General features: G+C 46.8%; 1 protein-coding gene across 3 annotated transcripts in view; it reads left to right on the forward strand.

Annotated features, from left to right (window-relative positions):
• LOC147451882 (diiron containing four-helix bundle family ferritin protein, putative (Protein of unknown function DUF455)) overlaps positions 1–21885 on the forward strand; it is a 43752-nt gene that overhangs the window by 20415 nt on the left and 1452 nt on the right. For all 3 annotated transcript variants that reach the window (XM_086517768.1, XM_086517767.1, XM_086517766.1), the window contains exons 2-6: positions 12331–12572; positions 12665–12761; positions 12853–13036; positions 13436–13517; positions 15871–15952. In XM_086517768.1, the coding sequence (XP_086373894.1) occupies positions 12331–12572; positions 12665–12761; positions 12853–13036; positions 13436–13517; positions 15871–15952 (687 nt within the window). The remainder of the gene's footprint in view (positions 1–12330; positions 12573–12664; positions 12762–12852; positions 13037–13435; positions 13518–15870; positions 15953–21885) is intronic.

Consider the following 21885-nt stretch of genomic DNA (forward strand, 5'->3'; position numbering starts at 1 on the left):
CCATCTTCGTGCCCAATTCCTGTGCTGGCTGTATCCATGTCCTCCTGGTGTCTAGCTGGGTTAAGTCTTGGCGGAGAGCTTGGTGATCTCTAACTGTGTAAGAGTGAGAGATGGTGCAGCCAACGAGTATTGGAATGGTGGCAGCCTGTCTATGCTGAACCCATGCGCCTGAAACCATGATGCCATCTCCCCATACCAGCATGTTGTATCTCCTTGCATGGCTAACTGTCGAGAGGACTCAAGTGCTATGCGAGCATATCTGTCTCTAGGGAGTTCCCATGTGCGGTTTATGAAGGAGATTGATCTAGTGAGCGCCTCCACCACTAGTGGGGGGGCCGCTAGCTCTGCTCGGATAATGGCCCGTGGTATTGATGCCTTGGCTCTAATGAGCCGCGAGATCATAGAGACGAGAGGTTTCTCCATTTTCCCCCATCCATCTGTGCGACCCGGCCTCCCGTGGTGATCCAATGAAGGGTCCCCATATCTCAGCTCCATAGAGCAATGCTGAAGCCACCAAAGTGTCAAAGAGCCAGAGCTTCGTCCGGGGCTCCTAAAACTGAACATGCGAACACATCTTCTCTAATCTACCCAATGCTGCGTGGGCTCTAGTCAGTCTGGTCTCTGCTGCTCTTCTGAGTGAGAATGCAGGTCCGCTAAAAACCACTCCAAGGTAAGTGTAAGCATCTGTGTATTCCACAGTCTCTTGGCCATATGTGAATGTAGGTGCTGACCTCCTGATCTACTGTGGGGTGGTATTAAACACCATAACCTTGGTTTTACCAAGGTTGACAGACAAACCACTTTCGTGGGCAAACCTATGCAAAGCATCCAATTGACGTTGCATTCCCTCTGGAGATTCGGAGATCAACACGATGTCATCAGCATATAACAAAAGTGGAATCCATGTCCTTGCCAACTGTGCACCCCTATCACCATCGCTCTCAATGTAGTCAGAAACCTCATCCACATACATACCGAAAAGAGTAGGAGAGAGCGGGCAGCCCTGCTTCACCCCAATAGTGGAGTGAACTGGTGTAGAAAGTCCTTCAGGGGTGCGTACATGCCCTACTACTGATCTGTACAATGCCATGATCCCCCAAATGAGCTCTGTGGGTACTCCCATTTCTTGTAATCTGCGCATCAATCTAGCTCTGGGTACTGTGTCAAAAGCTTTGCGGAAGTCCACAAAGCTACAATAGATCCGTCTCCCATGAGATCTGCCCTCCTCGATGATGGCCCTGAGTGTCAAGATATGGTCAAGAGTAGAGAAGCCTCTTCTGAACCTTGCCTGCCCAGCTGCACGCCTTCCTTCCCTCTCTGCCCATCTACTCAGCTGTTGCTCAAGAATGGATGCATACAACCGTGCCAGTGTGTGTCCAATCATGATAGTGCGATAGTTCCCAGGCTCCATGGGGTCTCCTGACTTGAAGATAGGTATGATCGTAGATAGGCTCCAAGTGTCCGGTAGGCCCTCACACATGGCGCGGTTAAACATAACTGCTATAAGCTCTGCTGGTAGGTCTTTGGCATGCATGAAATGCTTAGCGACTCAGCCGTCATGATCATATGCTCTCCCAGTCCTCATCCTGTCAACAGCTTTCTTCACCATCTCAGCGGTGAAAAAAGCACATGTGTGGGCATGGATCGAGGGGGTTGGGAAGGGGCGGTTGTCCAGGTACTGTGTACAAAGATGATGCGTACTGACCCCAACTCTTCGTGGAGGAAATAGCGGGGGGGTTGGGGGGACTACTCATGAAAGAGCCGCCACGCCTCACATGAGCCCTGACTTAAGAATAGCTGGTATAGATCCTGCTCGAGTCGAGCCAAAAAAGCCCTCTTCTTCCGCCGCACCAGGCGTCGCAAGTCAATCTGTGAGTGACATCCCAGAGAGAGAGAGAGAGAGAGAGAGAGAGAGAGAGAGAGAGAGAGAGAGAGAGAGAGAGAGAGAGAGAGAGAGAGAGAGAGAGAGAGAGAAATGAAATGAAATGAAATGAAATGTTATATTAACGTCTGCAAAAGGCCAAAGTGACCTATGAGACCAGAAAGTTACACCACACAGTTACAATGTGGTGGATCTGATACAAAGTCAGTGTAACAAGAGTAACAAGATGACAAAATGACATAATGACAAAATAAAATACTGTAGAATCCTAAACTGCTAGGTGTGAACTAAGCAGCTAAACAGCTAGCTGGGATAGCTGGATCACAGGAGATCCAGCATCGGTCGCTGGCGGATCTCATCAATCTCCTCCATGGTCAGTAATCTGACCGGGCGTCGTGCATGTCGAGCCAAAGTGATCCGAATCCTCTGATGCAGCCTCCGTCAATGTTGTGTAGTCCTCCTCAGTCGTGGGCGTCTGGATCTCCCCAGCTCAGTCGCTCGGTCGATCAGTGTGCCTCTTGTTTAAGGCAACGAGCTCTGCTATGGTAGTAACTCCTCCGGGTGTCCAGTGGCAGCTCTAAAGAAGTCTGTGATTTGTCTCTGAGACTGGCTAGTCTCTCCTCTCATCAGGCTCTCTCTGTGTCTGCGCAGCTCGAGCAAAAACAAACCCAGGCATCTCTGATCCTCGTACCGCATGACTCTAGAGAATGGTCCAAAGCCCTCTCTGAACAAGCAATGGAAGCGGCCTCGTATCTCGTAGTAGACGGGGCAGTGGCATGTGTAGTGCAACTCTGTCTCAGGCTCGATGTCACACAGGGGGCATGTCTTGGCCTCTACTAGTACTTTGCTGTATCTCCCAGTCTCGATCCGCAGCTGGTGTGAAGATGTGCGTATCTGGCCAATAGCACATCGTATGCCATGAGACAAGTGGGTGTCCATGTATCTGGGCCTCGTCACAAAACCATCCTCCGTAAGCTGGAGGAGATGCTCTTTAGGAGATGCTCTCTGTAGAAAGCGATCTTCGTGCCCAGCTCCTGTGCTGGCTGTATCCATGTCCTCTTGGTGTCTAACTGAGTCAAGTCCTGGCGAATGAGCCTGGTGATCTCGGACTGTGCAAGAGTCAGAGAGGGCGCATCGAGTGAGTACTGGAAGGGAGGCAATCTGTCTATGCTGAACCCATGCGCTTGAAACCATGATGTCATCTCCCCATACCAGCATGCTGTATCTCCCTGCATGGCTAACTGTCGAGAAGACTCAAGTGCAAGGCGTGCATATCTGTCTTTGGGAAGTTCCCACATGCAGTGTATGAAGGAGACAGATCTGGTGAGCGCTTCAACCACTAGTGGGGGGGCAGCTAGCTCTGCTCGTACAATAGCACGTGGTACTGAAGCCTTGGCTCTAATGAGCCGCGAGATCATAGAGACCGGAGGCTTCTCCATGTCCCCCCATCCATCACTGTGGCCTGTCCTCCCGTGATGATCCAGTGAAGGTCCTTAAATCTCAGCTCCATAAAGCAATGCAGAAGCCACCAAAGTTTCAAAGAGCCAAAGCTTCGTCCGAGGCTCCTGAAACTGAACCTGTGAACACATCCTTTCCAATCTACCCAATGCTGCATGGGCTCTGGTCAATCTAGTCTCTGCTGCCCTCCTCAATGAAAACGCTGGCCCACTAAAAACCACTCCAAGGTAAGTGTAAGCATCTGTATACTCCACCTTCTCCTGGCCGTATGTGAATGCGGGCGCTGACCTCTTGATCCACCGTGGGGTGGTATTAAATACCATGACCTTGGTTTTACCAAGGTTGACGGACAAACCACTTTCCTGGGCAAACCTATGCAAAGCATCCAAGTGACGTTGCATCCCCTCCGGAGAGTCGGAGATCAACACAATATCATCAGCATATAACAATAGTGGAATCCATGTCCCTGCCAGCTGTGCACCTCTATCACCATCTCTCTCAATGTAGTCAGAAACCTCATCCACATACATACCAAATAGAGTAGGAGAGAGCGGGCAGCCCTGCTTCACCCCAATAGTGGAGTAAACCGGTGTGGATAGACCCTCTGGGGTGCGTACATTCCCCACTACTGACTTGTATAATGCCATGACCCCCCAAATGAGCTGTGTGGCTACTCCCATCTGCTGTAATCTGCGCATCAATCTAGCTCTGGGCATTGTGTCAAATGCTTTGCGGAAATCCACAAAGCTACAATAGATCCGTCTCCCACGCGATCTTCCGTCCTCAATGATGGCTTTGAGTGTCAAGATATGGTCAAGAGTAGAAAAACCATAGTAATAGGGAATGGCCATTTTCGGGTCCCTGTTCCCCGTTCCCATCCTAATTTCCCGTTCCGAATCCCCGTTCCGTGTTTCAAACGTGAGTATCCGAAACAGGGAATGGCATTTCATGCATGTTGCCGTTCCCCGTTCCCCGTTCCGATTTCCCGTTCCGGGTAACTATGAGAAAAACCCCTCCTGAAACCTGCCTGCCCAGCTGCGCGTATCCCCTCCCTCTCTGCCCATCTACTCAGCTGCTGCTCAAGAATAGATGCGTACAACCGTGCCAATGTGTGTCCAATCCTGATAGTGCGATAATTCCCAAGCTCCATAGGGTCTCCCGACTTGAAGATAGGTACAATAGTAGATAGGCTCCCAAGTATTAGGCAAGCCCTCACACATGGCACGGTTAAACATAATTGCTAGAAGTTCTGCTAGTAAATCTCTGGCATGCGTGAAATGCTCAGCCACTAAGCCATCATGATCATATGCTCTCCCAGTCCTCATCCTGTCAATGGCCTTCCTCACCATCTCAGCGGTGAAAAAAGCACATGTGTGTGGGCAATGGATGGGGGGGGGGGGGTCGGGAAGGGGGGGCTGCTCAGGAACTGTGTACAGAGATGATGCATATTGGCCCCATGCTTCTATAGAAGTGATGGCAGGGGGGGGGGGAGTGCTCATGAAAGAGCCGCCATGCCTCACGTGAGTCCTGACTCAAGAATAGCTGGTATAGATCCTGCTCTAGGTGAGCCAAAAATGCCCTCTTCTTCCGCCGCACTAGGTGTCGGAAGTCAATCTGTGACTGCCTGTGAGTGATGTCCCCCAAAAGCACCTCCCTCTGAAGTCTAGCTCTAGTGTCCCGGCATTCCTCATCATACCAACTGTTTTGGGGCATGCTCCCCGAACGGCGTCTCTGCTCAGGCTGGGTATGTGGATATGCCTCTGCTGCTGTATCATGTAGTGTCTGTGTCAGTATAGTGGTAAGCTCCTCCAGAGGTCGTCCTGGCTCCTCCGTGCACAGGCGTCTGTAGATCCCATTTATGTATACAGAGTCCGTCTCCCGTGTGAAGGTGTAGCGAGTAGGGGCTGCTGCCCGTAGCCTGTGTGATACACTAAACTGAAAAGAGATGGTCAACGACACAAGAGCATGGTCCACTGCCACACCAACAGGTCTGGGTCCAACCGTGAGATCCTGGATATTAGAGATGAGGCTCGGTTGTGCCATGATATAATCCACTGTGTTGGCTCCATGTCTATGTGGAAAGCATGTAAACCCCCCCGCATCGAGAAATCTCTGTAGGCCATTCAAGATGGCCAATCCATGTGCAGTCCCCATGTCTATCAAGTGTCGTCCATACTCAGTGTGTTCTCCATCTTGTGATAGCCTGGATAGGCCCGTCTCTGCAACATCCCACTCTCTCAGCATCTCCTCTGAAGTATCATAAAATACTGTTTGATGATGGGCAGTCCTAGCATTGAAATCCCCTAGAATGATGATGTCACCATCTCTAGAGAACTCCCATATGTCATCATCCAAAATAGAGAAGGGGGATTGTCCTCTGGGTGGTGCATAAACTGATGTACTCGGGGGAAAGTAGCAAATAGCAATGTAAAGATATCTGTCCGTCTTTGCTCTCCATCTCACCCACATGTACCTAGCTTGCTCATCCCTGCGGGCTATATGTATCAATGGCTGCAACTCCTCTTTGAATAACACTGCCACTCCTCCTGAGCCCCGCCTTCTGTGATCTGATCGTGTCTCCTGTCTACAGGCTGTCTCCCTTCTATAGCCACTAATGTGAGGCATAGATTGCCCTGGGGCCTGATATGTCTCAAGAGTAGAAGACGATGTCTCTTCCCATAAAACTATCCTCAAAAGCACCCACATCAAGGCGCATAGATCCATTACAATTCCAGGTGGCAACTTTGAGTGTGGTCCCATGGGTCTCTCACCATCATGTGGTGCGCCGCTCTACAATCACCACCCGGCCATCTCTGTAGAAGGCCGTCTTTCCCTTCTCCCTTGGTGCTTGAATCTCTGGCATTACCTCTCTCATATGCGCAAGCTGTGTGAGAGTGAGGTCATCTCCAAGGAATATACCCGTTTTCTTTAGTGTAGGGCGCTTCTTCAAGAAGTCCTTTGCCTCCATGGATGGGAAACAGATGATTAAAGCTCTCCCTTTTGAAGTCTCCCCATTGCCTTGTGTCTTCTTCCCTACCCTCCATGCCTTTGTTTGAGTAGCCTCACTACCCATCATGCGGAGAAGTTCTTCGACTTCTCCTTCCACATCATCTCGGTCTTTTCCTTCGCTGCTCTTCTTCTAGAGTCGTGTTGATGATTGTAGGAGTGGGGACTGATGTGGTTTCTTTCCCTTTCCCTTTCTTAGCGACTTCTATCCATTTCTCGGCCTCATCCGCCTTCTTCTGTGTTCTCGTGATCACATCCATCCACGAAGACGTCTTTACCACCTTCTGTTTCTCCTCCTCTGTGATCATCCGTACGTGCTCCTTGATGACCTTGATCTCCTCTATCACCGAGGGCTGGAATTCCCCTTCTTCTAGTCCATTGCTTACTCTATCCGCAAGCTCTTGCTTGAGGGCTGTGGCCTCTTCTCTAAGTGCTTGTGAATCCGCCTTAATTCTCCTTCTTCCATTGTGCGCCTTCATTGAGAGAGAGAGAGAGAGAGAGAGAGAGAGAGAGAGAGAGAGAGAGAGAGAGAGAGATGTAATGTAATATCAACGTCTTCAAAAGGCCAAAATGACCTATGAGACTAAAAGGTTACATGTGGTGAATCTGATACCAGGTTTGGGTACAAAAAGTACAAAGAACTGAAAAGAAAATAGTGGGTAGGGGTGGGGTGAAGGCTGAGAGAGAGAGAGAGAGAGAGAGAGAGAGAGAGAGAGAGAGAGAGAGAGAGAGAGAGAGAGAGAGAGAGAGAAATGTTATATTAACGTCTTCAAAAGGCCATAGTGACCTATGTGACCAGAAGGTTACAAGGTGGTGGATTTGATACAAAGTCAGAGTAACAAAATAACCTAATCAACAGTACAAAACAAAGATATATATTATGGGATTCTAGATAGGTCGATGTGAGCTAAGCCGAAAAACTAAGCAAGAATGGGCGGCTAGTTGGGATAGCTGAATCACAAAAGATCTAGCATTGGTCATTGGCGGATCTCATCAATTTCCTCCATGGTTAGTAGTCTGACCGGTCGCTGTGCATGCCTGGCCAGCATGCTCTGAATCTTTTGACAAAGCCTCCGTCGATGCTGTGTAGTCCTGCGCAGTCGTAGGCGCCTGGATTTCCCTAGTTCAATCGCTCGGTCAATCAATGTGCCTCTGGTGTGAGACGGGGGGGGGGAGCTCTGCTGTGGGAGTGGCTCTTGCGGCTGTCCCGTGTCTGCTCTGAAGAAGTCTGTAATCCGTCTTTGAGACTGGTTAGCCTCGCCATTCATCAGGCTCTCTCTGTGTCTGCGCAGCTCGAGCAAGAACAGACCCAAGCATCTTTGATCTTCGTATCCCATTACTCTTGAGAGTGGTCCAAACCCCTCTCTGAACAAGCAATGGAAGCGGCCTCGTATCTCGTAGTAGGCGGGGCAGCGGCAAGTATAATGCAGCTCTGTCTCAGGTTCCATGTCACACAAGGGGCATGTCCTGGCCTCTGCTGGTACTCCGCTATATCTCCCGGTTTCAATCCGCAGCTGGTGAGACGATGTGCGTAACTGGCCAATAGCACACCGTATCCCATGAGACAGGTGGGTATCCATGTATGTGGGTCTCATCACAAAACCATCTTCCGTAAGCTGGAGAAGATGGTCTCTGTAGAAATCCATCTTCGTGCCCAGTTCTTGTGCTGGTTGTATCCATGTCCTCCTGGTGTCTAGCTGGGTCAGGTCTTGGCGAATGAGCTTGGTGATCTCTGACTGTGTAAGAATGAGAGATGGTGCATCCAATGCATACTGGAATGGTGGCAGCCTGTCTATGCTGAACCCATGCGCCTGAAACCATGATGTCATCTCCCCATACCAGCGTGTTGTATCTCCTTGTATGGCTAACTGTCGGGAGGACTCAAGTGCCATGCGAGCATATCTGTCTCTGGGAAGTTCCCATGTGCGGTTTATGAAGGAGACTGATCTGGTGAGCGCCTCTACCACTAGTGGGGGGGCCGCCAGCTCTGCACGAATAATGGCCCGTGGTACTGATGCCTTGGCTCTAATGAGCCACGAGATCATAGAGACGAGAGGCTTCTCCATGTTCCCCCATCCGTCTGTGCGACCTGTCCTCCCGTGGTGATCCAATGAAGGTCCCCATATCTCAGCCCCATAGAGCAATGCTGAGGCCACCAAGGTGTCAAAGAGCCAGAGCTTCGTCCGGGGTTCCTGAAACTGAACCTGCGAACACATCCTCTCCAATCTACCCAATGCTGCATGGGCTCTAGTCAGTCTGGTCTCTGCTGCTCTTCTGAGTGAGAATGTGGGTCCAGTAAAAACCACTCCAAGGTAAGTGTAAGCGTCTGTGTACTCCACAGTCTCCTGGCCGTATGTGAATGTAGGTGCTGATCTCCTGATCCATTGTGGGGTGGTATTAAACACCATAACCTTGGTTTTACCAAGGTTGACAGACAAACCACTTTCGTGGGCAAACGTATGCAGAGCATCCAGTTGGCGTTGCATTCCCTCTGGGGATTTGGAGATCAACACAATATCGTCCGCATATAACAAAAGTGGAATCCATGTCCTTGCCAACTGTGCACCTTTATCCCCGTCCTTGTCAATGTAGTCAGAAACCTCATCCACATACATACCGAAAAGAGTAGGAGAGAGTGGGCAACCCTGCTTCACCCCAATAGTGGAGTGAACCGGTATTGAGAGTCCCTCCGGGGTGCGTACATGCCCTACTACTGATCTGTATAATGCCATGATCCCCCAAATGAGCTCTGTGGGTACTCCCATTTCTTGTAATCTGCGCATCAGTCTAGCTCTGGGTACCGTGTCGAAAGCTTTGCGGAAGTCCACAAAGCTACAATAGATCCGTCTCCCATGAGATCTGCCTTCCTCAATGATGGCCCTGAGTGTTAGGATATGGTCAAGAGTAGAGAAGCCTCTCCTGAATCCTGCCTGCCCAATTGCACGCATTCCTTCCCTCTCTGCCCATCTACTCAGCTGTTGCTCAAGAATGGATGCATACAAACGTGCCAGTGTGTGCCTGATCATAATAGTGCGATAATTCCCAGGCTCCATGGGGTCTCCTGATTTGAAGATAGGTACTATCGTAGATAGGCTCCAGGTGTCCGGTAGGCCCTTACACATGGCACGGTTAAACAGAACTGCTAGAAGCTCTGCTAGTAGGTCTTTGGCATGTATGAAATGCTTAGCTACTAGGCCCTCATGGTCATATGCTCTCCCAGTCTTCATCCTGTCAATAGCTTTCTTCACCATCTCAATGGTGAAAAAGACACATGTATGTGGGCATGGGTCGGGGGGGTTGGGGAGGGGCGGTTGTTCAGGTGCTGTGTACAAAGATGATGCATACTGACCCCAGTTCTCTATGGAGGAAATAGCAAGGGGGGGGGGATTGCTCATGAAAGAGCCGCCATGCCTCACGCGAGTCTTGACTCATGAATAGCTGATATAGATCCTGCTCGAGTCGGGCCAAAAAAGCCCTCTTCTTCCGCCGCACCAGGCGTCGAAAGTCCATCTGTGACTGTCTGTGAGTGACGTCCCCCAACAGCCCCTCCCTTTGAAGTCTGGCTCTAGTCTGGCGGCACTCCTCATCGTACCAGCTGTTCTGAGGCATGCTCCCAGATCGGCGGCTCTGCTCAGGCTGGGTGTGTGGGTATGCTTCTGCTGCTGCCTCATGTAATGTCTGTGTCAGTATAGTAGTTAGCTCCTCCAGAGGCCGCCCCGGGTTCTCAGTGCATAGGCGTCTGTAGATTCCGTCCATGTATACAGTGTCCGTCTCCCTTGTGAATGTGTAGCGAGTAGGGGCTGCTACTCGTGGCCTGTGTGCTACACTGAATAGGAAAGAGATGGTCATTGACACCAGAGCATGATCCACTGCCACCTCGGCCGGTCTAGGCCCAACTGTGAGATCTTGGATACTAGAGATGAGATTCGGTTGTGCCATGACATAGTCCACCGTGTTGGCTCCATGTCTGTGTGGGAAGCATGTAAAACTTCCCGCAGCAGGAAATCTCTGTAGGCCGTTCAAGATGGCCAATCCATGTGCAGTGTCCATGTCTATCAGGTGTCGCCCATACTCAGTATATTCCTTATCGTGTGATAGTCTGGAAAGGCCCGTATCTGCCACATCTATCTCTCTTAGCATCTCCTCTGAAGTATCATAAAACACTGCCTGGTGATGGGCAATCCTAGCATTGAAGTCCCCGAGGATGATAATGTCACCGTCTCTAGAGAACTCCCATATGTCGTCATCTAAAATAGAGAAAGGGGATTGTCCCTTAGGTGGTGCATAAACTGATGTGCTCGGGGGAAAGTAACAAATAGCTAGATAGAGGTATCTGCCTGTCTCTGCTTTCAGTCTCACCCACATGTACCTGGCCTGCTCGTCCCTGCGGGCTATATGTATTAGTGGCTGCAGATCCTCTCTAAATAACACTGCCACTCCTCCCGAGCCCCGCCCTCTGTGCTCTGAGCGTGTCTCCTGTCTGTAGGCTGTCTCTCACCTATATCCACTGATGTGAGGCATGGATTGCCCCGAGGCCTGGTGTGTCTCAGAGTAGAAAATGATGTCTCTTCCAGTAAAGCTATCCTCAAAAGCACCCACATCAAGACGCATAGATCCATTGCAATTCTAGGCAACTACTTTGAGTGTGGTCCCATAAGTCTCGCACCGTCATGTGGAGCGTCACTCCAGTATTACTACTTTTCCGTCTCGGTAGAAAGCGATCTTGCCTTTCCCCCTTGCCGCTCTAATCTCCGGCATTACTTCCTGCATATGAGTGATCTGCGAGAGGGTGAGATCGTCCCCGAGAAAGATGCCAGTCTCCTTAAGAGTTGGTCTTTTCTTCAAGAAAGACTTCTTTGCTTCCATAGAGGGAAAATGGAGGATGAGTGCTCTTTCTTTTGAGGTTTCTCCACTGCCTCCATTTTTCTTTATTTTGCCCACTCTCCATGCCCTTGTGTGTGTCGGCTCATGAATCCCCATCAGGGCTGTGAGTTCTTTTACCTCTTCGTCCACATTGCCTTTGTCTTTAAGACCGCAAATTCTCACATGTAAAGCGCGCACTCTTCTCCTCTGCTCCTCCTCTAGTGTCTGGTTAATGATGTTGTTGGGTGTGGATGTGGGCGTTATCTCCTTGTCTTTCCCTTTCTGGGCCACCTTGATCCATTTCTCGGCTTCGTCCGCCTTCTGTTGGGTTTTGGTAAGAACATCCACCCAAGAAGTCGTCATTTCTTTGTGCTGTTCTTATCCCTCTTTGATGGCCCGTACTTGTTCCTTGATCGTGTTGATTTCTTCAATTATTGAGGGTTGCAGTTCGCCCTCTTCCAGTGTGTTTCTTGATCGGGCTTCGGCGAGTTCTTTCTTGAGTGAATCGATCTCTTCCTCTTGGGTTGTCACTCGGTCTTCCAGCGTGCTTATCTTGCTCTCTTGGATCAGCACACGTCCAAGAGAGGTGGGCGCGCGATAGGCAGCAGGGGAGCGCGAGAGAGAGAGAGAGGGTGCGGGGGCAGCAGGGAGCGCGAGAGAGAGGGGGGGGGGGGGGGGGGGGGGGGGGGGGGCGGGAGCGGCAGGGGGGGGCAGGGGCGGATAGCGCGCGAGAGAGAGAGGTGCGGGGGCAGCAGGGCAGCGCGAGGGGCAGCAGGGCTGCGGGAGGGGCAGCAACGCGAGCGAGAGAGAGAGAGAGAGAGAGAGAGAGAGAGAGAGAGAGAGAGAGAGAGAGAGAGAGAGAGAGAGAGAGAGAGAGAGAGAAATGAAATGAAATGTTATATTAACGTCTTCAAAAGGCCAAAGTGACCTATGAGACCTAAAAGTTACAATGTGGTGGAGCTGATACAAAGTCCGAGTAATAAAAGTAACAAAATGAAATGAGAATGAGGAGAGAGAGAGAGAGAGAGAGAGAGAGAGAGAGAGAGAGAGAGAGAGAGAGAGAGAGAGAGAGAGAGAGAGAGAGAGAGAGAGAGAGAGAGAGAGAGAGAGAGAACATACAGGTTCCTTTGAAGCAAGTTCCGGATGTTAGAAATTCACCTCTTCCACGAAATGCTCATGTACTGCACATACTTGCTCATATTGAGCTCAATGCTGTTGATTTGGCATGGGATACGGTGGTGAGATTCTCTGGAGACAGCCAAGTGCTTGGCCATCAGTTTTTCTCTGACTTTGCACATGTTGCTGATGATGAAAGTCGCCATTTTAGTTGGTGTGCACAGCGTTTATCAGAGCTAGGTTTTCAGTGGGTATCGATTGATGGAGATTTTGAAGTTCTTTTCTTTTGTTGTTTTAAAATTTTAAAATTGTGACATTGTCTTTGGTATGCTCTCCCAGGTATGGAGATATGGCAGCTCATGATATGCTTGTTGGTGAAGGCCAAAAGTCTGCCACAAATGTAATGGCACGACTTGCTGTTGTACCTATGGTGCAGGTAATGGACTCGTTTGAAATGACATCTTATCTGGTATTTTCTGTTTCTGCAGCATTAATTGCACCCTCAAAATCATTCAAATATCAAACAGGAAGCACGGGGTTTAGACTCTGGGCCAAGGCTGGCAGGTCGTCTAGTTGGGTGGGGCGACGTGCGTTCTGCAAGCATCGTCAACCAAATTGCAGAGGAAGAGCTTGCCCATGTTGCTGTGGGTGTGTCCTGGTTCTTGACAGTCTGCAAAATGATCGATAGAGTGCCTGACAAAACTTTCAGAGGTAAAGTTTTATGCGCTTCTCAAACGTAGATATGCATGCTAGCAAGGTTGACACAACTGCATTCAAGTAATCTTCTACTTATGTGGAATTGGGTCGATGCGGAGTAATATAAAGTCGTTCTGACAGGTTAGAGCAGCTACTCTGTCCTTCTCAGACCCGTGTAGCTGCCCAAGGCATTGTAGGTCCTATCACTATTTCTGAACCAATGTCTTTGCTTTAGTATGAGGGCTTAGTGAAGTCTGTTGTGGGAATTCACACACAAAAGATGCATTTGTTTGACTCTCTATGGGCATTAGGTGAAATCTTGCAAGTTTCTGCAGGTTTTAAAGCAAGAAAGCCGAAATTTGTTGTTTTATTAATATCTCCGTAGCATGTGTCATGGGTGCCAATTGTTAGCAGACCTCATTCAGGAGCTTAATGTGGAGTTGAAGGGGCCATTTAACCATGCAGCACGTGAAAAAGCTGGTCTTCCAAGAAGTTGGTAAACCATATTTCTCAACAGAAAACTATTCATTAATTTTCCATGCTCTATGTCTGTTAATTGCCAGTGAGAGTCTTATCATGCAACTTTACCTTTTTCTTTTCCTGACAATGGAAGCTGCGAATTTTTGTGAACACTGATTGTTCTCTTGCCACCACTTATGTCTAGTTCCATATTTGCAGCTGTGACCATGTTCTTTGATGTTGTAGAAACTCCTCAAGTAAAATTCCTATGATCAACTTATTTTTCATGGAAGCCAAGAAATGGAGAAATTTGACTTGTGCAAGAAATGCTAAGTAATTTTTGAGGGCTGCCTGCAGTGGAATAATAGGCGAGTTGATCATTCATATATTGCCAAGAGGAGCTTTGGATGTAAAAAAACTGGGTGGCTCTTGCCAAGGTTTGTATATTGAGTTGGATGGTAAGTATCTGCAGGGCATCAGGCATCCAACTTTTTGATCTTGACAGTGAAGGCTCTTGAAAGATTATTGCCAAAAGCTTGACAGTATGATCATTATGACAGTGGTTGCCTCGAAAAATATGATGCCACAACACTTAAGACGCATTTAGTTAGAACGAGACATGCTGCATCTCCATTTTGGAGTCTTAACATTTTCAGTCCAAATTCTGACGTTATACAAGTAGTGTTGGAAAGAGGGCATTATGTCGTTCATCAAAACTAGGGAGAAAGCTTTGCACAGATTTTGGAATACTGTGAAAACTTGGCACCCTTCTTAATCTCCCTTCAACTAAGGGAGTGTTCATGCACAGGGCATGTTCACATTGGTCTGACGTAACACTTAGCTCCTTATATTGAATTGGTGCCGTCAGCAATTTTCTACGTAACAACCGACCCTTAAAACGATCTGACTAACTCCCAAGTCGGAGCCTAACTGGCTCATCCCCGAGCCTAGGAGCTTGCAGCTACTCCAGCCTAGTCATTCACCTCAAGGACTCTGGTGTCCCATACCACTAGCCCACACCCTAGCTTGGGTGTGGGGGCAAGCACTGTCGAGGGTTTATAGACCAAGTGTTGATCACACAAGATATCTCACAGATGAGCCTAGGGTCTTATTTATAGGATTCCTTAATCACCCTTCTTAACCTTCCTTCAACTAAGGGTATGTTCACATATAGGGCCTGTTCACACTGGCCACACTTCTCAGACGCCATCCTGATGTCAAGGGACATAACAAGTTTTTTCGGAGTGTTGCTCATCTGAAACTAGGCTTAACTCTTGCAAGAGTGATACGGACCAAGGGTCTTTTTCCATCTTTACGCAAATTCATCCCCTATCCAGCCCTGGCATCATCAATGCTGTGTGATATCTTGAAAGCCAAGTCTATATATGTGCAAAATATCACACTTACCACGTCTTGGATATCTTAGTCAGGACCATCTCCGTCTCCTCAGTTTGAAAATGTCTAAGGAACACCTACTTTTCACACCGTAAAAAATGTATTATGTTAATCAAACTCTAGGCGCTATAAGAAAACAAGGCTTTTTTCTAATATGGCCCGTTTGTCTAGCAAGGCCCTTTTTTCCTAGTATCATGAACCTGTACTCAGATAAACCAAATCTAATGTAAACACTAGTTATTGATGAAATTCAACCCTTGTGGACTTTTACTTGCCATGTAATTTATTTGTATCATAAGGATTCATTGAATGATCAACTTTGACCCTCACAACCTTCTCTAGATTATTGATCTACTATGTTACACGCTCTTACATGCTTTTGTCAAGATTTACATGTATACATGTCATATTATTTCCAGGTGTCGTTTCTTTCAAAATCTGATCCTACCCTCACCATTTTTCCAATAATGTGCTTTGACGTTTTGCTCACCTTAGGCATGCCTTGTCCTGGCTGGAGACTTTTCATGGAGCCTAGTTTTTTTACCCATGAGAAAGTCTCTCATGGCTTCTTATCTATCATCTATAGTGGTCCCTTCTCACATTTTCAACTCCCAAGAGAGAACCACAACCACCACCACCTGAAAACTTGCTTAATCTTGTTACATTGCATCATTGATTTTTACACTTGAAGATCTATGTAAAAAATTGTACATTCCTAGACATCAAGATTCACGATCACAGCATTTGCGACCTGGCACAGGTTGTGAATTTGCTTACTTTTATGTGTCAAGGACTTAAAAGGTCTCCTGGAAATCAGATTCATAGGCTCTCTTTTGAGTTGTATTGTGTGCTTGTGTAGCTTACTGAGATTTGAGTTGCTCTATAACATGGTCAAAGTTGTACTTTAATAAACCACATAATTGCTCAATTAGACGATGTGATTTGCAAACGATATCTGTTTTTTGAGCATCTCTAAGTTACAATTTATTTGTTAGGTATGAACCAGACGCTGGGTTATCAGATAAGGTGCAAGAGCCATCCATTAGTTCAGGAGGTGTCCAAGTGATTAATCTTGAGGTATGAGTTCTAGATGAGATTTGTGCTTTGATTCTTGGTTGTTTACACTTTGGTAGTGAACTTTAAGGTGTATAATGTGGATTGATTAACACTTGGTTTGTCACTGCTTGGTGTAATATCTTTGGCATGGGATCTTCTCCGACCGTGTGTTGCTCTATCGTTATGACTTGCACCTGTGCTTGCAATTCCAATATCTGCTCGTCTGTCTGCATCATCTCTAACTTCGTTTTAGTAAAATAGTCCTTCGTATAGTGACCTAGCTTGCCACATTCATGACACCTCCCCTTTGAAGAGACAACTGCCCGATCGGAGGAGGACTCTTCTTCTTATTGCCGAGGATCTTCTGCTTCTCTTGCTACAAACTATTGATGGCATCCTTAAGCTATAAAATGGGCTTCTTCTCCTTTAGGACAGTGACTATTTGGTCAGAGTCGTCGTTGAGCTTTAAACAGCACTGCCGCCTTGTCATCTTCTTCAACAATGCACTCCAAGTAGGCCAATTGGGTGCAAATAGATCTCATTTGATTGACAAGGCCACATCATCAAGCAAAAGAAAGGCATTTTCAAAGAATTTTAGAGTTTGTACCAAATAGCCTCTCCATCTTTTGCCAAGATTTATAGGCTGTATTGACATTGTTCAAGGGATGAATTATTTGCAGATTTTGTTCTTGTGTTGCTATTGATTTCTCGCTTGGAGTGTCCAAGCGTGTAGCAATGTTTCTAGACCGGACTGGAAAGGAGTGATACACTTTTGGGTTGGTAGCTTCTGTGGATTCCAAGCAGTTTGCATTAAAGGCACGTCTTTTTCAAATGTCCCCTTTATCTTAGCAACCCAGCAGCCATTCTCATTCAGAGTTTCTCCCACATGCACACAAGCACCCTCTCTTTCACACACACACACAAACACACACTTTTTTTTTGTAATGTCAGATTGAATTACCAATGGGAAACCTCAAGAGGAGGAAAACCCATGAAAAATACAGGAAATCAGAAACAGTCAAAGTAGAGCTCGAAATGGCTAGCGGGAAGCTCGTCCAAGTCATAGGCAACTCGGAGAGACTGTCGGAGAGATGTCTTGAAGAAGGAAACATACTCCACTTGAATCTGCTGAAACATGAGGGAATTACGTGCTCTCCACACCGTCTAGAGCACCCAGAATCTGACCCAGCCAAAAACGTATGCATACGGCTGAAGCAATGGCTGAAGCACTCCAATGATCGAGAAAGGTCTACCAAAATGCATGCCAAGGAAACGCGTTCGAAGAGCTGCAAAGATGCAGTCCACAAACTATAGCGTACGAGGACAAGACCACAATAAATGTGGAATGTTCTCAACGGCTTCACCACATCGAACATATCGCGAAGAGGCCAATCTTCTAGATCGCAAGAATTTGCCAATTGGGAGAACCCCAACGATGCATCTCCATATAAACAGTCGCTCCTTCAGAGGCAACTTCGCATCCACACTTTCATGACTTCACTCCGCCACCATGTAACACTCTTGTTCATATTCTATACCTTATTACATTGTTCGTGGATCCAGGAGGATGACTGCAAATGATAGTACACTTTCTTTGCAGAAATCGAAGAGAAGGAAGAACCAGCGTAGCGCCAATCACAAATTCGATTTTCCATAACCAGCCTTGGGATAGGAGATATTGGGCCAACCAGATTTTTAATGGTGTCCCACATGCGCCTATAGTGCATCCCAAGCCCAAAGATAAGAGCAGCTTGTCTAAATGAGAACACTTGTCCATCAGCATCCATCACATCAATTATCTTGTCAATACCTTTTTGGGAGAGAAAATAAGCCTGTCTAGGAGAGTGTTGAACAAAAGTTTGTTTTTTACTCCAATGTAAACTTTCTAATCGAAGCGAGTTTCCACAGGCATTATCTCTATCATGCCACAACAATTCTCGCGTGATCAATTTCCAATCTGCTAGAAGACTGGAAGCAAAGGGGCATCCAGGTATTGTGGCTTCAAACTTACCAAAAACCACATCCCAATACGACGGCTGCCAATGGCCAAAGGCTGGTGTAGAAACCGCATGAGAGCGCAGAAACGCAAACATTTGCGTCCAAGGCTGCTGTTGCTCAACCAAAACCAACAACAAAGTGGCCTTTCTTGCTGTAACATGAGAACACAAATGCAGAATATTCAGACCACCACAATGCTTTGGAGTACATAACTTATCCATCGCGAGCAAATGCAAACCCTTTTTCTGAGAGGAAGTAGACCAGAAGTGCTCTAGTATACGAGACATCAAGGCTCGGAGATGACGAGGTGGCCAATGCAACATAGGTAGGAAAAATTGCATGTATGCTACCAAAATGGATCGTACTATTCAGAGTCTTACATGTAGCGGCCAAGTGGATAATTTCCAATAGTGCAATTTAGACCTCGATTTGTTCTCAACCCAGTCCAATAATTTTGCATTGCTAACCGACCAAGCCAGCCGATATCCAAGATGTCTCACAATTTGATCAGGCTTCACTATCTCACCTGGCCATAATACCGAGTGCCAATCCATTTGATGCAACGATAACAATTTAGATTTTTGGAAATTCACTTGCAGACGTGGAGCCAACCCATAAAGATGCAATGCTTCCATGATACATTGAGCATCTTCAAGTCTATTTCTAGGCCAAAACATGGAGTCATCCGCATAAGCTTGTGCCACAAAATGATCACGAGACGACAGTTCCAATCCATGTAAATGTCCAGATACGGTTAAGGAATCTAGATATAACAACAGAGGGTTTGTAGCAATAGCGTACAACATAGCACTCAAAGGGCAACCTTGCCTAACCGATCTACCGAGATCCCATAGCCGAGTCAGTTCACCATGAAGAATTCCAGTAGATTGACTATTCTCATAAAGAAAGTAGACCACCCGACACATTGTGGAACCAAAGCCCAAAGCTGTCATGATCTGAGCAATGAAGTCCCAATGAACAATGTCAAATGCTTTCTCTATATCGACTTGCATGATAAGTACATCCTGTCTAGTATATTTTGCATACTCAATTCCAACGAAAGCATTAGCAATATTATCCATAATTTGCCGGCAAGGGATGAGTTTAGATTGAGTCGGATGTATGCCTGAGAAAAAATGATCATTAATACGAGCATCTATCATATTTGACAACAATTTGTAAACGACCTGCATAAGCGTGATTGGACGCCAATGTGAGAAGTATTCACATAATGTTTGCTTGGGCAACACACACACACACACACACACACACACACACACACACACACACACTAATACTTTCTAAATGAGATTGATTTTTCTGCATCCATGGTAAGAGGATTTTTCACTAGCTGCTTTGGAGGACAAATACCAGGTCCTCAAGCATCTTGTAAAAATTGCTTTTCCAGAGTTACCTACACAATTTTGGTTGCCAGACATGTTGAGGTAGATGGGTTCTATCTTTGGCATACCATTCACGTGTTTAATACAGACCCAGACATCTGTGCCATCTATAAAGGTGGCTACCACCCGTTCCATAGAGTTTCCAGATTCCATCACTTTTGAGTAGAAAGGGGTGCCAACTCATAGAGAATCGTGGTTATCGGTAGATTGAACCAGTGCCTTAGATGTCATAGGTGGGGCATCTGGTGAGAGATTGCTATAGAAGGCGAAAACAGAGGCAGTCTGGTTGCAAGAAGGGACAACCCTCACAGCCATAAGAGACCCAGTAGAGTTTTGCAAAGCAGTTGGGCCTTGCGCGGCAGCGTGATAGAGACAAGATGGGTGAGAGTCAGTAGTAGTAGAGTGCTCATCAACAACATAGTGTTGATTAGAGATAGAGGTAGGCAGGGGTGGCCAGCCTATCCTTGTTTACAAACGGGTAGTGAGATAGAGGCTGGATGAGGTAGAGTAGTCCTAAGACAAACCTCCTGAGGAGAGGCTACTGGATCAAGATTGAGAGGAGGTCCGAGAGCAACTGAGCATGAGGACCGACAATCAGTGATAGTTCATGAGTAGCCTGAGTTGTAGAATAGGCCAGTTTAGTAGGCTTGAGATCCCTTGGAGATTCAATCACAGGTATCTCTTACAGTAGATACTATTGAGACCGATCAGGAGAGTAAGTCTCCTCGGTTTGCAAAGGAGTTTGGCTATTCACCGGGTTTTTCATCACCATGAGATCTTGCTTGCTAGTTCTTTGCGGTTGGTCCATGGAGATTTCCAGATGTCTCTTTGAGGAGTGGACCACTTTGTGTCGACATGTTTTTCTTGCAGTTGTTAGGAGGATGTCACATATTGCTTGGTCCAAGGAGCAAAGTGCAGGTTTTACATGAGGGTCCTTTTTGGATGGGGGAGGCTGTTTATGATACCATATCGGTGCAGACACATGGTTGAGGCTAACTACTTTATGGATATCGGACAGTTTGCATGTTTGATTGAGAGTCAAGTTAGTAGGGCCTTGGGGAAGTTATTTTGGTCAGAGAGATGTTCATCTTGGTACCTTCCCTTGGCTTTTGTGGTGGATGATAATTGGGTCTCTTTTGCCTCTCTTACAGTAGAGCTGTGCCATAGATGTGCATTCTTTTTTGGGGTACTCGTGAAGTTAGAGTGGATGCTTTTGGAGGCAAAGCCTAGCCCTTGGCTTTTGTGAGCTGCTATAGGAGGCTTTTACAATAGATGCTTTATATCAGTCAGATACTTAGCACTGGACATTGCGGTTTTTGCTACATGGCCCGAGGTGGATAGAGCCTTGGGCGATTTGTATAGGCTTATCACAAGCCTAATAGCTACATTTCTCTACTTGATTAGAGTATCTTTATCCTTAGATGTATTCTGTGGTTTGCTTTGGGATTTTTCCCCATGATCTCATTGTATATCTTTCACGCTTTTTCCCATATCTCTTATATATAGACCTATAGTTGATTTTATTCAATTGAAACCGGTAATTCACTTGCCACACAACTTCAAGAACTTGGTTATAGTTCTTGTAATAGAAAACTTCTTATTTTATCTCTAACCTACAAAGCACATAAGCACAAATTAGATGGATCTCAGATGCATCTAATGGTACTTACATAGAAATCACCGAGTGTATGCTAGATGTCTCAACTTGATTCTTTTTGAATTAGAAAACCGTTGTGCTACTAAATAGAAAACAGCTCGAGAATTCCTTGGGTTCGACTACAGCCCTTATTGGATTATTAAGAACAACACATAACTACTCTTGAATCTCGTTGGACATATTACTCATATTTGCACGAGAGCAAATCATCGCGCTACATGAGACAAAGGAGAAGGCAAGCTTTCCATTAAAGCTGTGAACCTGCACCCACTACTCACACACACAGTGTAGATGCACACTAACTCAAAAATCAGCCTCCACTCTCATTTGGGCGTCCTCTCTTGCTGAGGTGTCCTTTTGGAGCTTCCAAATCTGACAAGTGTCCAATTTGCCCCTTCGGTTTAATTTCCTAGTATCCACCAACTTATAAAGTTGGACGTGTCTTGCCGAGTGGCCCAAATTCTATTTGGCGCACATAGGCTTCCATACTCATCATAATTCAATGCTAACTGGCCCGACCAATCCCAAACTGATCGACCTAGATTCCCGATGTGAGAAACCTGTTTGGCCGTAGCCGTTTCACACCTTTTCAAGGGTTTTGGGGAAAACAAGTAAAACTCTCTCTCTCTCTCTCTCTCTCTCTCTCTCTCTCTCTCTCTCTTTGTGCGGCAAGGAAAGCATCTTTTAGTAAAAAAACATCTCAAGGGAAGAGTCCTCAAGATAAAGATACAAGATATGCAACCACCACAGAGGTTTCCTTCTAAAATCTTTTAAATATACAATAAATACCAAGATTACTTCTTGGTTCTCCATCTCTCAGCTCTCCTAACATATGCATAGTTATCAATTTGAAGAGGTGAAAAATTCTCCTCATACTTGTTACTGTGTCATTAGCA

Source organism: Adiantum capillus-veneris, chromosome 8 (assembly GCF_014529385.1).
Source record: "Adiantum capillus-veneris isolate H3 chromosome 8, ASM1452938v2, whole genome shotgun sequence".
Lineage (NCBI taxonomy): Eukaryota > Viridiplantae > Streptophyta > Polypodiopsida > Polypodiales > Pteridaceae > Adiantum > Adiantum capillus-veneris.